The following is a 22,081-nucleotide window of genomic DNA, read 5'->3' on the forward strand; positions in this document are numbered from 1 at the left end:
AGTTTGCTTTATTGCATAACTTAGAAACTGTATCTCTTGTGGGTTTTCTGCTTATTTGAATGATTTGTTATTATTAAAGTTTGTTAATTTAAATACTGAGTAGGGATGTCCATTGTCCATGCTTTTCATAATAATTACTTTTACAGGTGGAAATCGCTTAGTTAGATTGCAATTTACTGAGATGCAAATATTGATTTGTCATCTTAGAATAGGACGAGTACCAATGCTGTCACTTTGGTTTTCTCGCTCTAACAAACATCACTAGTCTGCCTTCTATTAACAACCACCCAAGTTATAACGTATTAACTTCACTAAAACCTTGAATCAGGTGAAAACATATAACAAATTGTACTAAAATTCATAAAGTTTTGCCCAAATATAACTTTTTAGATTAAATTAAATAAGATTTGTTTTAACATATTTATCCCTGGAAATATACATTTTGTTATTAAGGTTGATACTTCTGAATATAATTTTTCTTTTCTATAATATTTTTTCAAAGATTTTTTGATTTGTGCAATTATTTTACATTGTTTTTTCACTGTGTTGTGTAAATTTGTTTCATGCATAAATATTTCGCTTAATGGTTGGAGGTTGTTGTAGTAAGATGGTGTAAGAATATCAAAGCCCATACAGAACTAGGTATTTCAACATTCACACCGCTAAAATGCTACCTACTTCTGTATGGGCTTTAGAATTTTTACACTTGGCATAAAACCAATTGATCAACAATCAAAGTTATTTGCTAACATGATTTTTTGTGGAACATGTATTCGCTGTAATTGATTTACATTTAAAAAATTAACAGCTGACTTTGAGATTCCAAGTCCGGGGTAACTGAACCATGATCGTTTTTATTTTATTACTTCAATGCCGATGTATTTTTATTTATTGATTCCAAAGTTTGGTTATTAATACTATATTAAAAATATTTGGCGGATGTAAATCTAAGCTAAATTTTAAACGACCAATTTAGGAAGATTTTGGTAAATATATTTTTATGTGTATTTGTTTAATAATAAACAAGTGAAATAAGTTCAAAACATAAAATTTTATATCCGGTGTGTGATCTTCAGTTCTTTAGTTATCGAGCCCTTAATAAATTGGTGTCCTCCGTGCTAATAAACTAATTACCCCTGTCCTACAAATTTGATTTTGTTTTTAGGGATTTATCAAATTAAAAATGTCTAAAAATGAAGAAACAGAAGTCGATGAAAGTGACAAAGTTGAGCTTCCCGCTCGTCAGAAACAAATTGACCAGCTTACCTCGATATTTGGCAAACCCGACCACCGAACTGTTCCCTCCTTGTTTATTTACGGACATTCCTCAACTGGGAAATCAGTTGTTCTTTCACATGTGATCGATAAATTGCAAGTAATAACTATTTAGTTTGCTTTATATTTACAGTTGGTTATTTTAGAATAGGATATATATTTGATAATTTATTAAAAGTACTAACTTGTTTCAAAGATTTTTTTACATAATTGTAAAATTTTTAGTAGTTTGACATTTTGTGATAAATTTTTAAAATTGGTAAAACTTTTTTTTTTTATTGAAAATCTTTTAACAAACTATTTTAATACTTTTTCTTATTTGTTCAAATTGGTGATAAATAATACAATTTTTTTATTAAATTTTTAATTTATTTATATATGTTTATGCAATTTTATTTTCTTTCTATTGTTTATAATGCAATTGCTTGTTTATGATACTTCGCAAATTAAATCTTAATATTGTTTTGCAGTTGCCTCATGCTTTGGTGAATTGTGTTGAATTTTTTGCCGACTCGCTATTATTCTGTGAGATTTTGCAGCAGTTAGACCAGGATGGTGACTCAGCAGTTTCAAAATGTGACAACATGAATGATTTCGCTCGACGCTTGAAACAAGTTTACACAAAAAGAAAATTGACTGAAACTATGTACTTGGTAAAATTTCAAACACTAATTACACAACAGAGCTCTCTACAGTAACTTATACCACAGTAATTCAAATAGAATACCGTATTTGAAATATTTAAACAAAATAACAGTTACAATAAATGTATCATGTCTGTTTTACATCATGGTAAAATTTGTTATCAACATATATATATTTTTTGATATGTAAATTTTGAAAGAGTCTAAAAATTCAGTTCAAGTTATATTAAGAAGTGTATAATATAAAATGCTAAATACAATCAAGAAAAAGCATTTAGCATTAAAAATTTTCTTCCTTAACAAAAAGTAAGCTTCACAATAAAATGTTGGTTCATAGATTTTTGACAAAGCTGAAAGGTTACGAGATCGAGGAGTTAATTTATTGCCTGCCCTGGTCAACCTGCAAGAATTGGTGAGGAAAACATGAATTTCAATCATTGGTTCTGCTCAATTTTGTCTTTTGCGTGGTATTATTTTCTGTTTTGCATAAAACCTTAACAAAAACATTGAAATGCCTAATGCAGCACTATTGAATTTTTTTCGGTTTAAATTCAAGTCTTGTGTCTTCTAAAAAAACTTGATTTTAACTAAATTAATTTTTCTACTTAAGTAAAATCTTAATGCCAAACATACACACTCTGAAAAATAGTTTTTACAATTGTTATTAAAAAGATTTGATTTAAAGGAAAATTAAAACCAAAAAAAAAGTAGTAAAATAAAAAAACACCAGAAAATAAAACAAAATAATAAACACCATTTTTTGTGTTTATGTTCCAGACGTCCTTAAACCTGTGTGTTGTGTTTATGAGCGAACTTCCGTGGGAAAAGTTCTGCAGCGGAGTCGGAATCCGTCAGCCCTTCACCATGTTCTTCCCGGACTATACAAAAGGTTTAAAACTTGATTTCTTGTCGATTGAAAGTATTTATTTCCAAGACTAACACATTGGGTGAGAGCAGTAATCCAAACTGGAGTACGCAGATTGGTGGAAATACCTGAAGCACTTAATGGCATTTTTTTATTTTGAATTAGTTTTATTGTAAAGGATCAAAACTAGCCAGGGTCCCAGAACATTAAATTATTTAGAAAGAAATCATTGCATTACGGAGAAGAGAAACTCAAAAAAGATATTTTTATTAAGATCTTTCCATGCCCCAAATGTTATTAGTCAAACTGATGTATGTGTTGCTGTTTTCACACACACAAAAAGCTTTAAATCTCTCTAAACATTAAAAACAAATGTTTTTTTCTCTTTTTTTTACCAGATGAGCTCGCCACGGTCTTATGTTTTCTTCGTCGCGACGTTGAAGCTGATTTCTACCGACATTACATCAGCATGGTCCTCGCTGTTTTCTCACTTGCTTGTAGAGATCTCAGGGAACTAAGTCATCTGGTGAGCTTTAACTATTATTGCAAATTTTGATTTATCTTTTCTTTGTGTGTTAAATTGTCCTTGCTAACAATAAGGGTGTCTTAAGCTGTTGGGCAACAAGGTATGTTTAAGGTTAACTTTTATTTTATACATTGTTCTAACAACACAGTATAATCCAGTGTTCGACTTAAGTCATTCTTTTCAATTGACTTTTGGGAACTAAGTCATCTGGTGAGCTTGATAACTAATATCATAAATATTAATTCAAGTCAGCATTCTGTGTGTGTTCAACATCTCTCGCTAGGGTGTGGACCCCCCCCCCCCCCCAGCAAAAAAAAAAAATATTTTTTAAACTGTTACAAACGCTGAAAATGAATAAAGTTGAAATATTATGCCAAAATTATAACCTTTCGTCAAATTTTCACCTATTTTACCCGACGTTTCGACTTCCTAAACACAGCGCTGGATAAAATAAGAATTTGCTGGAAGCATGTATAGTTAATTTAGTTATATACTGTGGCTGACAGAAGCGGCATATTTATAAACTTTGTTTATTGTAAATTACAATTAATTATAATGATAAAATAGCCCTTCCTACAGTTGCACATAATTGACAGGTATCTATCATTCAGACACATAATGTTACATATATTGGTAGAGTAGTAGTAATTTAAATTTCGCCTTATTTCAGGCGGACCTTAACTATAAAATCTACTGCCAGCCAATTGAGAAGGGTTTAGTGAGCAAAGATGAGAAACACAAATTGTGGAAAAACGCTGAGCCACATTTTAAAGAAGCTCTACAGCAACTTTATCTGAGAAAAGTCTCAAGGTTTGTCAAAAAGTCTCATGCAAGATTATTTTTTTCATAATAATAAAGGTTTTATTGCCTCGTTTATTAATCATCAATAAAAAGTTTGGTATTAAATTGATGGTAGTAAAAAATTTTAAATGCCTACTTGGTCAACATTTTTTCCAATTTTTTTTTTAAGGAGAATGCAAAATAAGGCAGTTTTATTTAAAACAAAGAAATTATGATATAAGAGTGACTTAAATCAATTGTTGCTTTAAATAAAGATTCAGATAAAATATTAGTAATTATTATTGCATTTTTACTGACTAAACTTTTTTTACTTTGGGGCAAATTGATAAATATTGATAACCAAGAACTCTTGTTTTTGGTAGGTTTTCCTAATTCAATGATTTTTGTAAAACATGAAAAAATGTAATTTATTTTCTTTAGTGACGAATGGCAGCGGAAGCATGAGAACCCAGAAGATGAAGAAGCGAATCGTGCTTCGAAGTCTCGCAGCATCATCGAGCTCCCGTTCTACTCCAAGTTCCTTCTCATAGCAGCCTACATCGCATCTTACAACCCTTCCACTACAGACAGGAGGTTCTTTGTAAAGGTTGGGGCATTTTTGTGTGTATATTTGCTTTAAGCTTTGGATGTGTGGTGGATAAAATTCCACCCGATCCGATAGCAAAAACGCCATAACTATGGTCAAAGGAGCATAGATTATGAAAAGGTGTTTTTTTCAGGTTATTAAGCTCAAATTTGCCTTTAGTGTTAACTTTGTTATTTTCAAGTTTTAATAAGTTTCCAAACCATTGCTGAAATTTCTATATTAATTTGGTATCGAGCCGGACAAATACCGATCCTATCTCTTGTAATTGGGCATTAGTTGTCTATAGTAACTTGCACCGCTAAACAGAACAATCTTCAAATCCATATAAAACTACCATTGTTTAATCGTTCCAATACAAATATTATATTTATCGTCTTAATAATAACCGGCTGTTGTTGTTAATCGCTATAATATGAAAACCGAATACACAGAAGCAGTTGCATTCGGTAAAACTGTGGTAATAACGAATCAAGAATTTGTGTAAAACGCCAACATTTTTCCTCTTTTTTATGGATGTATAAAAATAAAATTTAAAAATTTTCCTTGGCTGAATAATTTGCAAAACGCAAATTTAAACACATTTTTTTTTCTCTCTAGAACGCAGGTCGGATGCGAAAAACTCTTAAATCGATGAAGAAAGACGAGCGCAAGAACGCCCACTTGCGGGGACCGCACGCCTTCCCGCTTGACCGCATGATGGCGATATTTTACTCGATCGTAGACGACCGTGTTCCGCCAACAGCGCACCTTTTCACACAGGTGAGTATTATTTGAAGAAAAATGGACAAATTCACAACTAAAAACAAAAATTATCGAGTAGGACATCAGAAACATAAAAAACAGTAATTTCGATAGGCTTTTTGTGAGTTTATGAAGTTTACGCTTGTAAATTCTGAGGGACGAATTTAAAACAGGGTCAAATGCAGTGCTTCTAAAATCATTAGCTTTTTAATTTTTTTTGTTTTAATTTTCTTTTTATTCATGTTTTTTACCTCAGAATTGTTAGTTAGTCGGTTAGAGCAACATGCCAACTTTGTTGTACTTAGATAACTTCGCTGGTGTCTCTCCACCTTTTGGCTCAAATGGGCCACGAAGACCAGATCGACAGTCCCCGATATAAATGCGTGGTTTCACTCGACGTCATCACCAACATTGCTAAGTAAGTTGCCTGGACGCTTTTTATTCAAATATTTCTTGCTCACACCTTAATGTTTTTAAAGTTTATTCAATGACAACTATTTGTTTTACAAATAGACACAACAATGTTTTCTTAAATTCTCCCTAATTTAAACTATTTTTTGCGTTAGGCCACTTATTTTTTTTCTAGACTTTATATTCATTTAAATTATTTAATCACTTTATTTTTTGTTCTAATCTTATCTCGCAGAACCGTGAGTTTCGATGTCTTGCGATATCTCTACGATTTCGTATGATGCATCCTTGCTATTACGTCACAATGATACATTACCGCGTCACAATTTACCAAGTTCTTTTGCCTTTTGCTTCTTCCTACAATGCCTGTGTTAAATTTATATTTATTTCAATAAAATCTCTACTTTCAATGAGTTCTGTTCCACTTTTTGGTTTGCATAGGGTACCCAGTGTGCTTAAGTTGCTAAAAATTTTGTGAAGAAAGGTTTTTATTCGGAGAATCGTGAGATTTGAAGCCAAGAAATGTATATTCAAAGTTTGCTTGTTCTAAGAAAGTTGCTTTTAAAGCATTTTTTAGTCTTATTCAAAGTTAGTGGTTACAACACATTTTTTTTTGCTGTGTTGCCTAAATTTATATAATGAATTTATTTTAAAAGATTTGTGGACTAAAACGTTCTGATTTAAAAAAAAAACGCAAAATATTATTAAATAACTTAAAGGGCATAAACCATTTTTAACTATAAAAATACCGTTGACAAAGTTGGATCCGAAGAAAATTAAAATGTTCGGTTATCTTTCTGAAAGGGGCGTTAGCTTATTGGGGCCAAATTTGCTTTGTTAACTTTTTTGCATACATATTTTTAATGTTGGATTCGTTAAAAATCACAGTCAATATCGAGTAATTCGCGCTCCTTGTCTTTATTTGATGACCAACGCGACATAATCCTTTCCTGGATCTGTAGTTTTGTTATGCATTCCGGTGAAGCTTTATCTTCATCTGTTAAATCTTCAGGCACAAGTACGTAACACAGCATTACTTCTTTTGAAACTGTAGTCGCAAGTCGTAGTAATGCGGATATTGTTATCCAGGAAAATGTTCGGTTGGAGACTCCATTGAAATTAATGAGCTATGAAAAGAAGTACCTAAGTTAGTTTAAAAAAACTTACAATCGTTCCTCTACACGCCAAACAAATATTAGTGTTAAAGGTAACAACAACACTAACGCAGTCCAACACAGCTATATTGTGGTCCCCTTCTGTCAACTTCTTTATTTTCAAGATTTTCGTTAGTTTTTAAAACCTCCAGATGTTTTCCAAAGAAGCCCTACAAAGATAAAATGTTACCCAGCAAATAAATTAACCTTTAGGCCAAAGAGTTTTTAAATTGGATTTATTTTACCAAGTTTTGGGCATTGTTGTAAACAAGTCCCGTTGAATGACTCCAGCTCCAGCAATTTGTCAAATAAATGTAAAATAAAAGCAAAGTCATGTCATTTGCATCAAAAAATAAATAAAAACTATAACATGTTGTTGTTCTCGGTAAACTCGTGAAGTTCTGAGTGATATTTCGATTTGCATAACATTTTGAAAGGAAACTGTTTACAGGAAAATTAAATTGGTGAAAAATAAACCCTATTTTATCAAAAAATAAAAAAAACAGGGTCCAAGTCAAGCTATACCCAAAATATTCAAAAAAAAATATATAAATAGGATCTTAACTCATTACAACACTGGTGTAGTGCATGTTAAATATATATCAACAAGTTGAAATAAATAATGTGCGTCACCACCTTTTCTAACCAGCACACAATTTTCAGCAAGGTGTCAATCGTAAAAATTCCATTCCCCTTCTGAGGGTGTTTTTTGTGTTATTGTGGATGTTGGAATTGGAAAGGGTTTGTATCCAAGACAACTTGTCTTTTTCTTCTTTTGTGGGGGTTTGAAAGTCGCCATTATTGCGATTTTGCATTACACAAAATTTAAACAGCTTTAATGATTATTGACTTTGTGTGAAAACAACTACGCTTTTTTGTTTTAAAAGCAGTAAGTGATGTTGTATTTGTAATTTTAAATCTTTTAATTTTTTAACTGTTTATAAGGAAAGTTAATTGTTATTGTCTGTTCTAATAAATTATCGACCAACAAAACATTTTTTGGAAAATATATGCATTATTCCAGTTTTTAAACAGACTGTGTGCTTGAGTTGAATATAAAATCAATTCAAACCAGAAACTTCAAATCCAGCTTTTAAATGATCACAAGAGCGCTGGTCTAGAATCCTACCACGCATTGTCGGATAACATTTTTTTGGGTTAGGATGTGTCGGGTATTAAAAAAACAGCGCCATTACAAGTTTCTGCTTTGTTGTATTTAATAACGCTATAATATCTATCAAAAGTAAAGACCAAACTATTTTGTTTGAAAATAATAAGCGAAGAGGTTATTCACTTGGACACCAAAGTAGTTCAAATCGCCATGTAATCATTAATGGGTGCAAGCGTAAAAAAGCGATCCGGTGAAATAACTTATAGGCACCTTCCGAACCGAGAACCCAAATCAATAAATATTCACGTATTGGTGTAAGTGTAAAAGTGTGATCTTGCGGGCCTGCGGCCAGTGGAGCGTGAAAAGTAATTTAAATCGATTTCCTAAAAAAACACTAAATGATGCAAAACCCGGAAAATAATTTATAATACTACCATCACCCAAATGTAAACCCCAACGCTAACTCCAATCAATGAATAATCACGTTTTGGAGTAAGCGTAAAAAGACAACGCCACTTTCAATAATAAATCAGTGGAGCGTTAAAGTGCTGGTTGTTGACATTTGGCGCGAAAAATAAATTTGTGAAAAAAGTTTTTATAACTTTGTTTATGCTTGGTCAGGGGTGTCCAACATGTGACAAAAAATGGCACGCAAGCCCCCCCCAAATACAGCCAATTGTCAAAAAAGCTAAATTTGTTGTACAGCCAATTGTCATTGTTTATTCACAATACAAAACAATCCTAGCAATTACGACAACAAACAATTACTTCTGATATTATAACACTATACTTTGTTTATTTTTTTTATAAAAGCGGTTTTAATATTAAAAAAAATAGTTGCTAAACTTTGGCACGGGATTGGCACGCCGGCTTGTTTGAGTTGGACACCCCTGTGCTAGGTTTATTATTTGTTTTGTCGTTTTATTGTGAGGTAGTAAGTCGGAAAATTTGCGAAAGGTGTTCCGGCAAATTTTTTTTGTGGTTTACATTCGAAGGTGCACTATGACGAAATATGCACCTTAGACCAGAGAGCTGTAGCATAGTTTGAAAAGGCTATTTGTCCTAAATTCGAAGATTCGGAACCGAATTAGTTTGCAACTAAGAAGTACCTTCTTGTTCTACGCCTTGACTCACAGCGTTGAAACAATTATTAAATCAACGAACTATATTTGCTTAGGGTGCTGGTTACAAGTGTTGTTATTTAATAATATTACTTGACGCACCCTAACCCAAATACTGTTTGTTGTGGTAGGATTGTAAGCCAGCTGCACATACAGTTCAAATGCACGTTGTTTGGTCTTTAAAAAAATAATCTAGGTTTTTTGACAAACAAAATAGCCTTGTATCCAGGATGATTAGAGTAAGTGATAACATTTTAAATATTTTTTTAAGTTAAAATTGTATTTCATGGTGGTAAAAAGGGCATACTGAACATCAATGTAGCCTTTACAGCAGTGGTTCCCAAACTGTGGTACGCGTCCCACCAGTGGTACGCGAGGGTCTTTCAGGTGGTACGCGACTAACTTCAGCATACTTCAACTTTTAAAACTTTCAGATTGGGTATTTGTAATGTCGTTTTAGTTACCGATTTTAACTTACAAAAATATTGACAAATTTTGACCTAGCGTGTAATTTTTTACAACATTATTTGATGTATACAAAGCTAAATAAAGTACATACAAATGTTACAAGTACTTCCAACTTGGCATTAGGAAGGTGCCAAGCGAGAAATACAAGATAAAAATAATAAAAAAAGTATTCTAGGCTTATTTTGTGAAACCTAGGTTTTTTGAATTGCAATCTGGGTTTCTCTAAATATTTTCGCCATCTCGTATGACAACCTTAGTTTTCCGAAGGTTACTTGTTTTAGCGTTTTTGTATAACATAACTATGTGATGTTACCTTTAAAGATTTTAATTCTTTTTCGATGAAAAAAATTATTGAAAAAAAAAAAAAAAAAATTAACCCCTTGTGCACCCGATCCGTTAGAAATCAGTGCATTTCTAAGCAAAAAGGTCTACGACAATCAGGGCATCCAATGGCAGAAAAGTCTAGACTTTTAGACCTTGAGGTCCTGGCAATGCACTGATTTGGACCTTTAGGTAAACTCCCGGCGTAGATTAATTAAAAATATTCATTAAAAGTTCAGAAAAGATAACAAAAAGTATGAGATAGGATTAATAACACTTGACCCACCTAAACCCTAACGCTAACCCGAATCCTAACCCAAATAATGTGCGTTATTTTAATAATTCTTTAAATGCTGGGGAAAAAAGCCCAAACTCGGATGGGCATAAGATGGTTTCTCGTCAATTGCATTTAAGATTATTACGTCACAAATTGAGGTATTGGGGCCTGAAGCGTTATAATTATTAAATTATCGCACATTATTTGGGTTAGGGCGCTGGCTAGCGTTTGGGTTTGGTTGGGTCAAGTATTGTTAAACTTAATCTTCCTATGCACATTTGTTAATGCAAATTAGTGCATTGTCCAAGACCTAAAAGTCGGACTTTTTGATTCTTTGAATGCACTGATTGTCGTATACCTTTTTGCTTAGAACTGCACTGATTTCTGACGGATGGGGTGAACGCTCACAAACCAAATCTGCATAGGGCTCACAATCAGTGCATTGTCCAAGACCTCAAGGTCTAAAAGTCTAGACTTTTCTGCCTTAGGATGCGCTGATTGTCATAGACCTTTTTGCTTAGATATGCACTGATTTCTGACGGATCGGGTGCCTTGTGATACAAAACCTGGTTTGGGTCTGATTATTGTAGGATTGTAATGAACAGTAAGTTGAACGTAATATTAGAGTGTGTAAATTACAGTATAATATGTTATAGTTAATTTTAGTGTGTTGGTTGTATACATATATATCTTAGCGTTAATGAGTTTTTTCTAAATTTGGTAAGTTTTAAAAATTGTTTAATGAAAACCCTCATTTCTGCCTAAAGGGGAAATATATGCTATAAAATGTATTGAAGACTTGACGCTTATGTACATCTATCTATAGAATTTAATTCAATGTGTTTCAGCGATTTAATAATCAGAGGTGTAGCTGTAAAATTGCATTATATATATATATATATATACCACTTCAATATAATGAGCGAGGCAATCCACCAATCTTCATCAAAGATAACTCGCTTGTGATCCAAGCTTTGCTACAAAAGGTGAATAAAATTATATCATACTGTATTTTGTGCTTTGTGAGAGTAAAAAACTGTAATATTTTAGGTAATTTGTTGATCAAACTAATTACTAAAACAGATTATTTTTGTTTTCTACAAAACATTTTGTGAATTTTGGAGATGGCAAAATAATTATAAAATATCAAAATTTTATTTGTGTTTTTGGATAATTAAATAAGTGATAAGCAACTTCAAAACATGTTATTCAGCGAAAACCCGCAAACATCGTTTTACCCACTTTTTTTTTTAGGTATAGATCTGTCCACAGCTTGCAAGCCTGGGTTTGGCTCAGTTTATTACAGAAAGCTGAACAAGAAATGGACGCGACAAACTGTGATGTGCGTCATTACGGTAAGGCTTGTTGAAATTAAGCTAAAACAGTGAGTTTGGAATGTACTTATTACCTAAATTTTTTTAATTTTACTTTTTAGTTGTACATAGTGATGTTGAAAGTAGAATATCGGATTCTTGGTTTTCAGCCAAGTTTTTTTCTGTTTATAGCGGGTAGTTCGAACCGCTATACGTTAGTTGTTTATGATTTATGAAGGTTGCGCTTAATAAGACAATCGCGAATGACAATTTAGAATAAAGTACCAACACTTGCTTGAAATCAGTGGTTCTCAACCAGGAAGAACGTTCCAGGGGGTCTGCGAGCCCACTGAAAACTGACAGAACTTTTTTAATGTGCTTGTTAGGCACTAAAATAAACAGAGTTATCAAATGTATGAACTATTTGGATACTTTTTGTCAATTTGTCAACTTTTTTTATTGCTGGGTTTACCAACATTCAGAAGTTGAGATTCATTCTTATACCTTAGTTTTTATTAAAACGTCACAATAAATTATACAACAATGTCTTTTTATAAAACCGTCTGAATTTGTTGAGAGTTCATTGTCTTGTATTGCGCTCACTACATAGGGGAAAATGCCAATTGTTATGCCAATCAAGTTATGGCAGCAACCTGGTGTTGCTATTTTGTGTTTTTATGCAGTTATGCAACAAAATTTAAACAACTGCCTCAAATTTTAGTTGTAAAGGATAATAATTATTTGTAATAATGTTTTTGATTACAACACAGTTATGTTTGCAGATCAATTTGCGATTAATTGATGTGTTGTAACTGAAAGTGTGTTTTTTATTAATCAACCCGAAAAAAATGAAGGTAAATAAAAAAAAATGTACTAGGATTCCATTTCCATATTCTGGTTAAATTTGAAACCTTCATTCTAGGATAACTCAGATTTTATTTTAAACATCCCTTTTTGTAGCAAAATGTTGTACTATCACATAATCTTATAAATTCTAGTAGGTCTAGTTGGCCTGACATATTTCTAATGCAGTGGTTCTCAACCTTTTTTCTTTTGTGGCCCATTTACGTTGAAAAAAATTTGGTCGCCCAATAGTTTTATGAAAAAAAAAGGTAAAATAGGTTTAGAACAAAACACAGCAGAACAATCCATTATTCCCCTAAACAAAATATAGTGACACAAATCTAGGTTTTTTGAATGGTCTGTGGCCCACCTGAAATGTTCTTATGGCCCACCAGTGAGCCATGGCCCACAGGTTGAGAACAGCTGGTCTAGTGGGGCCTGTCATATTTAAAAAAAAACAAAGTAGAGCCTGGTTGAAAACGTTTAATAATCACTGGGTTACACAAAGCATGTAGGTTATATCGCCTACTACAAAAAAGACTAGCACCTGCTTTAATGGCAAAAGTGATACAGGGTTCCATGTAAGTTGTACATGAAGATCTCATTAGTTTCTTAGTGGATTATTTGAAAAATGGAATTATTTTTTAATGAAGACATATTAATTTAAAAAACAACTTGTTCTTAAATTTATTTAGGCCTTATTCCAGTTTCGCATTTGCTGAAACATCAGGTTTTTTAAGTTTGTTTGTTTTATTGTATCAACTCTAAAGTTTCATGCTGAACCTGGTTCATACAAAGTATTCCACTTTAAAAACATTTAAGAACCACTGGGTTATGCATTGCGCTCTCATAAAAAAGCAGTTATTAGACTTAATATTAATCTAAGTAGAATGAAATAAAATACTTTTTCAATTTAAATTTCAGTGAATTTTTAAAAACCGTATTATTAAATGTAAAATGTACATTTTTTTCTTTCAAAATAGATTTGATATTTGGCCAGTAATTTAATCTGTAAAGAAACAATTGAGTTTTATATACTGGAAAAACACTTCCCAAAATATACAACATTGCTATAGGCCTGCATTATGTCTTTGTGTTAAAATCAAAAGCGCACACTGTTTACGTTTTACTCTCATCACTACATCAATGGCTGTTTGTCAACTCTGGTGTGATAAAGCAAACACTAAACAATGGCTTACACTAAGTTATTTTTTCCTATTCCTAGATACAAGGCCAGCCATTGATTAAGACTGGTTTAATTTTGTAATTCATGAAGCTTCCACCGAATATTTTTCTATTAACTTATGTGAAAAGAATCAAAAGATTTCAAAATGTTATATGGTTATATTTTTAAAATGCACACATCATACATATTAAACATAAAGACTGGACTTAGATACAATTCAAACGAAAATATTTCAACAAGCTCCTTAATAAACAGAAACATAAAGCGATGGTGAATATTTATGCCATAAAAAAGCATGATTTTCCAATATTTAAAAGTATGTGAATGGTAATTCAATAAAGTTTTGTGTGTTTATATGGTTTCCCTATCTCAAATGGTATTCAAATGACCCATAATTGTTATATATTTTGTATTTCTGGACTTAAAGTTGACTTTCTGCTATGATATTCCCCTCTTTATTTCTGCTTAAGGCAGGAATCTTAAGTTTTTTTAGTTTCTCCAATCGAACAGTGCATCTGTCTATCAATGTGGAGTAAAGAAAGGGGTTCAATGCACTGTTAATGGGAAGCAAAATACCAGCACTAATAAGATAAACATCATTGGGGAGTGGAACACCAGAAACAGCCAAGTAAGCAAGCACACACATTGGGATCCAGCAACAGAAGTCAGTAATAAGCAAGCGAGAAATACGTTTTTGCATTTCGCTGTAGGGTTGCTTGTTTCTAGATTTAGCCATTTTGTTACTTCGTATGTAAATAAGTATGTAAGCAACAAGCATGAAAATGAACAGCAGGAAGTTGAGTGTGATAACAAACTCAGAATATTGCCAAGAAGCGTCATTTGCAGAGGCGAACAGTCTGGGCATGCAAACACTAGTTTCACCATAATAACCAAATACTCCTTTTATCTTTTGATTGGGAAAGGTTTTGCTTATTAGCTGTGTGACGTCATGCCAATGAAGTGACGTCATGTTATGTGGTTTTATGCTATTGGCTAAATCAACCATCTTGTGTTTAACGACTTGATTAGTTTTGAAAAATCTACTTAAAAACCAAACATGAGAAACAAAATATCCTGAACTATAATCAAACAAAGGCAGAAGTGAAAATAAAAATGCAAACAGCCAAACACATGCACATGAAATGTAAATCCCCTTTAACTCCATTGTTTTAGTGATAAATGGTTTATACACTGTTGCAAGTCTAAACGCTGTCATGACAGCCATAGTACCCGAAGAGGCCATGGTAGCTACAACACACAAAACCCCAAGAATGGAGCAGGTGCTACTAGTACGCCAAATTACATCAAACGAGCAATAATCTCCTGAAAACTGTAAACCCTTTATACTTATTACAATAAGATAAATGCCCATGAGAAAATCAGCAGGTGCCAAACTAAGCAAAAATATGTAGGTGCTTTTTGTAAAGTTATCTACTTTCTTTTTATTTACAATGTCCCTTATAGTAATAACGACAACCGCTAAATTTCCGAAGCCAGCTGCCAACCCCATTAACCAGAAAAAGGCTCTGTAAACAGGGTTGGCGATCATTTCCTTTTGATTTGAGAAAGTGGAAATTCGCTTACTTATTGGCGGGCATTCGTCACTTCCATCCGAACATTGAGGGAATCCATCTTCAACCAAGTTGATGTCGACCGACAGGGGCTTTCCATTGCGACAGTAAAACCTCGTTTCGTTGCATCGCGTTGTATCCTCGTCGGATCCATCGTCGCAGTCTATTGTTCCATCACAAAGGTTGTTGACATCGATGCTGGTGAGCGTTCCACTGGCGCAATCGTGACGCTTTGGGCACAATCCACGTTCGTCGCACCCTGATTTTATCCCCTTACAAGCCACTCTATATCTGGCTCTCCAACGAATGCACTCCACATCGCAGAACTTGGGTCGAGGCTCACAACCTTTGCATTCATCTTCCATGTCCCAACATTCAGGTCTGCCATCGCATTTGGTGGCACGTTCGGGGAGCGAAAACATGGCAGATCGGCAATATATGTGATCTAATTTACCTTTTTGAGCTAGTCCGCAATATTTTGTGTTGGATTTTCCCATACAACTGACTTTTTGGTTGCAAAGCACTTTGTCCATGTCCACGCAGTCCGTTGCATTGTAGCAATGCATTTCGTTGGGAGGGCAAATGTCTCTAGCGTCGCCCAAGATATTACGGCAAACTGTTTGGTCGTCGCACAAACATTCATCGGAAAGATCGTAGCAGTCTGGAATCCCGTTACAAACTTGCTGTTGAGAAACAACCAGTCGTTTGTCCAAACACAAGAAGCAAACAAATTGTCCATCAACGAAACATATATCTGACTTGTCCGCGCATTGCGGTTCATCGTCGTAGATGTTTATCTGGGGTAAAACACAAATTCCTCTTTTTTTTGTTCCTGAGCATTTAAATCCCAGTCCGATTTTGATTTCATCGTCATTGCAACGAATCTTGTTGTCGCAATAATCATGGGTGGAAATGAGATTACCGTTACTGCATCGAAAAAAACTTGTGTGCATTCCCTTCTCACAAACCCACTGTCCATTTCCACAAACCCTGTCTCTCCGCCCTTCACACGGCCCCATAAGTTGGCGGCAAGTCGTCTTGTTGTGGATCGCTTCGAACTTGGTTTTGCTTGTCTCGTTTGAACAAAGAGTTACCTTAACCTACTTATTTCCGACCCACACACTCCGATCATGGCATGGCTCTTTTCGTCCGACGCACTGGATCCTACCGTCAGCCACTTGTTGCTGGCAAGCTCTGCAAAACCACTCGTCGCTACCGTCCATGCAAATGGGCGAACCGTCGCATATGTATTTCTCTCTCACACACTGAAGCCCATCGTTGCAATGTACCAAACCACTTTGACAGCTGCTGCAGTTCGTCTCATCACTCTTATCGTTACAATCCCCAATTCCATTGCACCACAAACTTGCGCACATTTGCTTCCGATAATCGCACACCTTGGTTCCTCCGTTGCAAGTGGCGCAGTTCGTCTCATCACTTTTATCGTAGCAATCCCACCATCCATCGCACCATTTACTTGCCGGCATACACATCTTTCCATCATTGCACATCTTAGCTCCTCCATTGCAAGTTGTACAGTTCTTCTCATCACTCCAATCGTGACATTCTTCCCACCCATCGCACCACAGACTTGCCGGCATACACATCTTTCCATCATTGCACATCTTCGCTTCTGGTTTGCAAGTTTTACAGTTTGTCTCATCCTGGCCCCACCCACAATCTATCCACCCATTGCAAACTTGAGTTTGGTTGATACACTTCACATCTGACCCGCTACATTCGAACTGATCTTTGGCGCATCTTGCTTTAGCTCCAACGCACAAGGCGAGCAACGCGCAAACAAAAGTAAACATCTCCAACTGCATGTTACCAGTTTACAATATCTTGTGTTAAACAACCAATGCAAACATAGGGGTTTAATCAGCGTAATATATTAGCGAATTTCCATGACTAAAGGCCAACAACAATATGGCAGAAACATCCATATACTTTGTGTTGTGTAATTTTTCGTACCGAATATATTAAATATTATTCGAAAAAAATATTTAAAGTTATTAAATGATTTATTTTTTAAGTCTAAACCTTGCGCTACTCAAATTAAAATTGGGTAACCGCATTTCATCTTATTTGTAAACAAGTTGCTAAATTGACTGATTGGTAAACGATAGAGTTCGCACTTGAATAGTTTAAAGTTGTAAATGTAGAATAAAAAAAAAACATTATTTCATCCACAAATAAAATTAAAGATTTTCTTAAAAAAAGAATTTTGGAAAAGGAAAGTTGAGTTAGGCTGTTTGGAGATGATTCTTCAATCAAAAATGAATATTCAGATTTATATTTTCAATACAGAATCAAGGAAATAAAATTGATTTACTATTTGCGATCAATAAACACTGAACAATATGACTGGATTCGCTGCCCTTTCATTGAAATCCCAATGGTTGATATTGGCTCTTCGCTAACGTAGTAAGAGGAATAGCTAAAAATCCAGCGGGACGCCAGCCATAAGACCGAAATTAGAACAACATCCAATAAGAAATAAGTCAAAAAATGGGACTAAACTTTCGGCATAAAACACCCAAACAGGACGAATACCTAATATTCGAATATGTCACAAATCCGTTGAAATAAAACCTAAATGGCCAGAATAAGGCCTTTACGACCTTTTACCTAGCTCCAAACCCCACCCGTAAGTACAGTACTAACTCCCCTAATATGTTCAACCCTAACCCAAACAGAGGCAAACAATCCGGTTCCAAAACAGTGGCGCCTAAACGTCGACACCAAAACGGCCGATTCCAAAAAGGTCCCCAACCATCCCACACCCTCTCCCTACAGTTTTGGGCGTTATTTTGTCCATTAAGGCCTTATTTCGTTAAATTGGTCTTACTTTAAAAAAATTAGGTTTTATTCAGATGCTTTTAGATTGTAGACTCGTTCAGTCGTGGTTATTACTGCGTATTTGTCTTTATTCTGTCGTTGGTCTTAGTGCTTTGGTAATATAGATTATTCTGATTTAGATGTTCTTGATTTGTGGGTCTTATTGCGTGTTTCCATCCAGCTCTAACTAAAGTACAGGGTGTTTTCATAATTTACAATCTGAAAGGCCTATTTTATTTTTTTCCCTTTTGGCTTATCTCATAGACTGCTTACCGTACTTTATAGATAATAAGAAGGCCTATGTAATAAAATGGAAGTAGTTGAGGTGACGCTGATGATTGAATCTTGAGCTAATGGCGCCTGACAAATAAGACAGAATGTAGTTACGTTCAACATAAAACTTCTCCTACTATGTTGCAAACTTTCTATGCTCATCCTCATATATTCGTTTTGCTGTGCACGTCTGACATTATGAGTTATTAAACTAATAAGTTTCCGACTGAAGTTAACAATAGAAACGGATATTAATTGAGTTGGGCTCGCAGTTTAAACACGAAACTCCTTTGAAAATTTGTTCGTAATGATTAAACCCAAAGTTGTTATCTCGGCTAGTAATTGAAAGTTTGAAACGCATCGAATTATACTGAAAGGAAACAAAAATATTTCACTCTAATTAAACATACGCCAATTCCTATTCACAATAGGGATTTGTTAAACAATATTTAATACAATCACGCTGTTAAGCTTCTGATATATTATCAGTAATAACAATAGATAAATCAACTATTTCTGCCAGACATTATATCAATTATAAAGAGGATTGTTCTGACAAATATGCATTCAGCGCTGACGTTTCGATAACCTATCCAGGTAATCTTCTTCAGGTCAAATTAACTTGTAACCTTGCAGAAGGCATACATACAGTGAAGGGATATTAAAAACAATAGATATTAATCTTAACTTACAATCGAAAAAAGTTTGACATAAAACATGAACCAAAGCGTCGCATAAACCCGGTTAAACAACCGCTTGTTGGCCGCCCCTGCAATATCAGCTTACATCTTACAATCCTTCCACTACAGACAGGAGGTTCTTTGTAAAGGTTCGGGCTTTTTGTGTGTATATTGATTTTTTTAATGGTTGTTATTGTTGTAGATAGAGATGTGCGATTAACCAACATTCATCTGATCCGATAGCAAATGACGTCATTGCCGTGGTCAAAGAAACATAGATTATGAAAAGGTTGTTTTTCAGGTTATTAAGCTCAAATTTGCCTTTAGTCTGAACTCTCTTACTTTCATGTGTTAACTTACTAGTTTTAATAAGTTTCCAACCCATGGCTGAAATTTCTATATTAATTTGGTATCGGGCCGGGCAATTACCGATACTACCTCTTGTAATTGGGCATCGGTTCCGATCCGATATTATTGGACATCTTTACATGCAGCTTATTTAAAGCAACCACTTGGATGTTAGCAACTGTTTATGCTCTTGTATACTTATGGCAATTAAAGTTCCCTAAACTGCTAGTTGGATTATGGGCCGTATCTATAATTTTCACCGCTAAACCGAAAAAATCATCAAATCCATATAAAACTACCATTGTTTAATCGTTACAATACAAATATTATATTTATCGTCGTAATAATCATTGACTGTTGTTGTTAATTGTACTATAATATGAAACCGAATACACAGAAACAGTTGCATTCGTTAAAACTGTGTTAAAAACGAATAAAGAATTTGTAGAAAACGCAAACATTTTTTGCCCTCTTTTTATGGAGATATATTTAAATATAAAATTTAAAGATTTCAAAATTGTCCCACACGGAAAAATTTAAAACGCGCTGGTCTAAATCTATTTATATGTTCAATTTAGAGACAATTTTCTCTACTTTAGAACGCTGGTCGGATGCGAAAAACTCTTAAATCGATGAAGAAAGACGAGCGCAAGAACGCCCACTTGCGGGGGCCGCACGCCTTCCCGCTCCACTGCATGATGGCGATATTTTACTCGATCGTAGACGACCGTGTTCCGCCAACAGCGCACCTTTTCACACAGGTGAGTATTATTTGAAGCAAAATGGACAAATTCACGGCTAAAACAAAAATTATTGAGTAAGAGTAGATCATGAGACATGATAAGAGACAAAAAACACAAATTTCGCTAACCTCATTTTTAAGTTTATGAAGTAAAAAGTTTACGATTGTAGATTCTGGGAGGCTAATTTATAACAGGGCATAGTGCAGTGCTTCAAAAAAGACTACCTTTTTAGTTTTACTTTTATATTATTTTTATTTTTTGGCTTTGTATGCGTATTTTCTACAACCTTGCCATGTTTTGGCGATAAACAAGGCTATTAAGTAAATTGGACAACAAAACGTAGCGCCGAAGGCGCAAAATTTTTTTTTTTTTTACCTAATTTTTTTGCACTAATTTCTTCGGTTTTCTGGCTGATTCTTCGGCCGACATAGTCGCCAAGTCGCCAGCATTCTGCAATGCTGGCCTCAACCTTTCTATTCGTTGAAGTTCGCCTTAATTTTTACGTGGTCCAGATTTATTATTTTAATACTTTGTTAGTTTGACTAACCCTGATGAGGTTAGCTGTTATTTGTGCCCCATAGGCGCCTAACAAAATTCCAGCACGTTATCACGTTATCTTTACCCAGTACAAAATTGCCTATTAACTACTTGCAATAGCCACTGAAACAAACCATTTCGGCTTTTAAAACTTTCTTGAAGCGCCTTTAGGCTAAACACGTTTGTATTAAAATGAGCAAAACTAAACATTAAATTAAAAAAACAGACTTTACGTTTAGTTAAAAGACATAGTTTTCGGATTCTATTGCCTCGTGCCTACTTGGTCACTTTTTAAACACTTTTGGAGAACTAAAAAAACTGGGCTACAGAAATTGAATTTCCAGGACGAAAATCTAGGACGTTTACAAACGCTATGCACACTTTGAGCGCTTATGTTGCTGCTGTAACGTCGGTTTATACTTCGTTTAAACCAGAAGAGCGATTTCTATCTAGTGATATCTTAGTTATCTTTGGTAACAAACATAGTGAACTTACATTGATAAGAATTGGATAAAGCTAAATAATCTGTCAGTGTAAGTGTTTGATGCTGCAACGAAGATAGGACAGCGAAGCATAAGGTTATATAAGCTATAGGATAAAAATAAAACTGTAAAAATCAATGGCCTTGTTTTGTATTGGACAGTGTGTTTACATTAAGAAATGAAACAACCTTTTAAAATGTCATTATTATTTAAAGGCTAAATTATGTTAATGTTGTTTTTATCAATTTTCAAAAAGTTTTACGCTAGTTTCCAAATTGGGGTTCACTATTGCACATTACGTTGTAACATGTTAATCTGCTAGCATCATGTTGTAGCCAACGATTATGGAAGATAAATACGGCATCAGCATATTACCAACAGTTAATGTTACGGATAGCGTGAGATATTCGTCAAGAGGCATAAATAATACGAAAATATGTTTTTCAAATGCATGACACTTTACTTATGCCAAAACGTTTGCACTACGTGTCACTAAATAGAAATTTCAAATCATGTGATGTGTTTTTAAGCTTCACGCGATTTTACCCACTGTTGTGTTATTTCCCAGGTATAGATTCGTCCACAGCTTGCAAGCCTGGGTTTGGCTCAGTTTATTACAGGATGCTGAACATGAAATGGACGCGACTCACCGTGATGTGAGTCATTACGGTAAGGCCTGCTTAGGTTAAGCTACCTTCGGAGCCAAAATGTCAATCTTAAATGAACCCAATTACCTCGCGACACCCTTGAGCATTACAAATAGTACCCCAGGGTGCCGCGGCGCCCCGGTTGGAACCCAAACCAAGCCAAATATATTTAAATCAGATCAAGTAAATAAATGGCAAATCCCCTTCGTTGAAGACACACTGTGTTACTCAGCTTTTTTTCCAGTAGAAATATTAGGTTTACACAAAACCTTATTTTCAGTTGAAACCAATTTTTAATGACAAGCTAGTATCTAAA

General features: G+C 34.3%; 1 protein-coding gene across 1 annotated transcript; it reads left to right on the top strand.

Annotated features, from left to right (window-relative positions):
- Positions 1 to 1,182: 1,182 nt before the first annotated feature.
- Positions 1,183 to 6,231, top strand: LOC146165683 (origin recognition complex subunit 5-like). The gene is made up of 10 exons (XM_083381158.1): positions 1,183 to 1,375; positions 1,746 to 1,928; positions 2,257 to 2,331; positions 2,697 to 2,808; positions 3,183 to 3,310; positions 3,981 to 4,120; positions 4,532 to 4,697; positions 5,295 to 5,456; positions 5,744 to 5,856; positions 6,085 to 6,231. Exons 1-10 carry the CDS (start codon positions 1,184 to 1,186, stop codon positions 6,128 to 6,130), a joined length of 1,317 nt encoding a protein of 438 aa, XP_083237284.1. The 5' UTR covers position 1,183; the 3' UTR covers positions 6,131 to 6,231.
- The last annotated feature ends 15,850 nt before the right edge of the window (positions 6,232 to 22,081 follow it).

Source organism: Ascidiella aspersa, chromosome 2 (genome assembly GCF_963924565.1).
Source record: "Ascidiella aspersa chromosome 2, kaAscAspe10.2, whole genome shotgun sequence".
NCBI classification, from domain to species: domain Eukaryota; kingdom Metazoa; phylum Chordata; class Ascidiacea; order Phlebobranchia; family Ascidiidae; genus Ascidiella; species Ascidiella aspersa.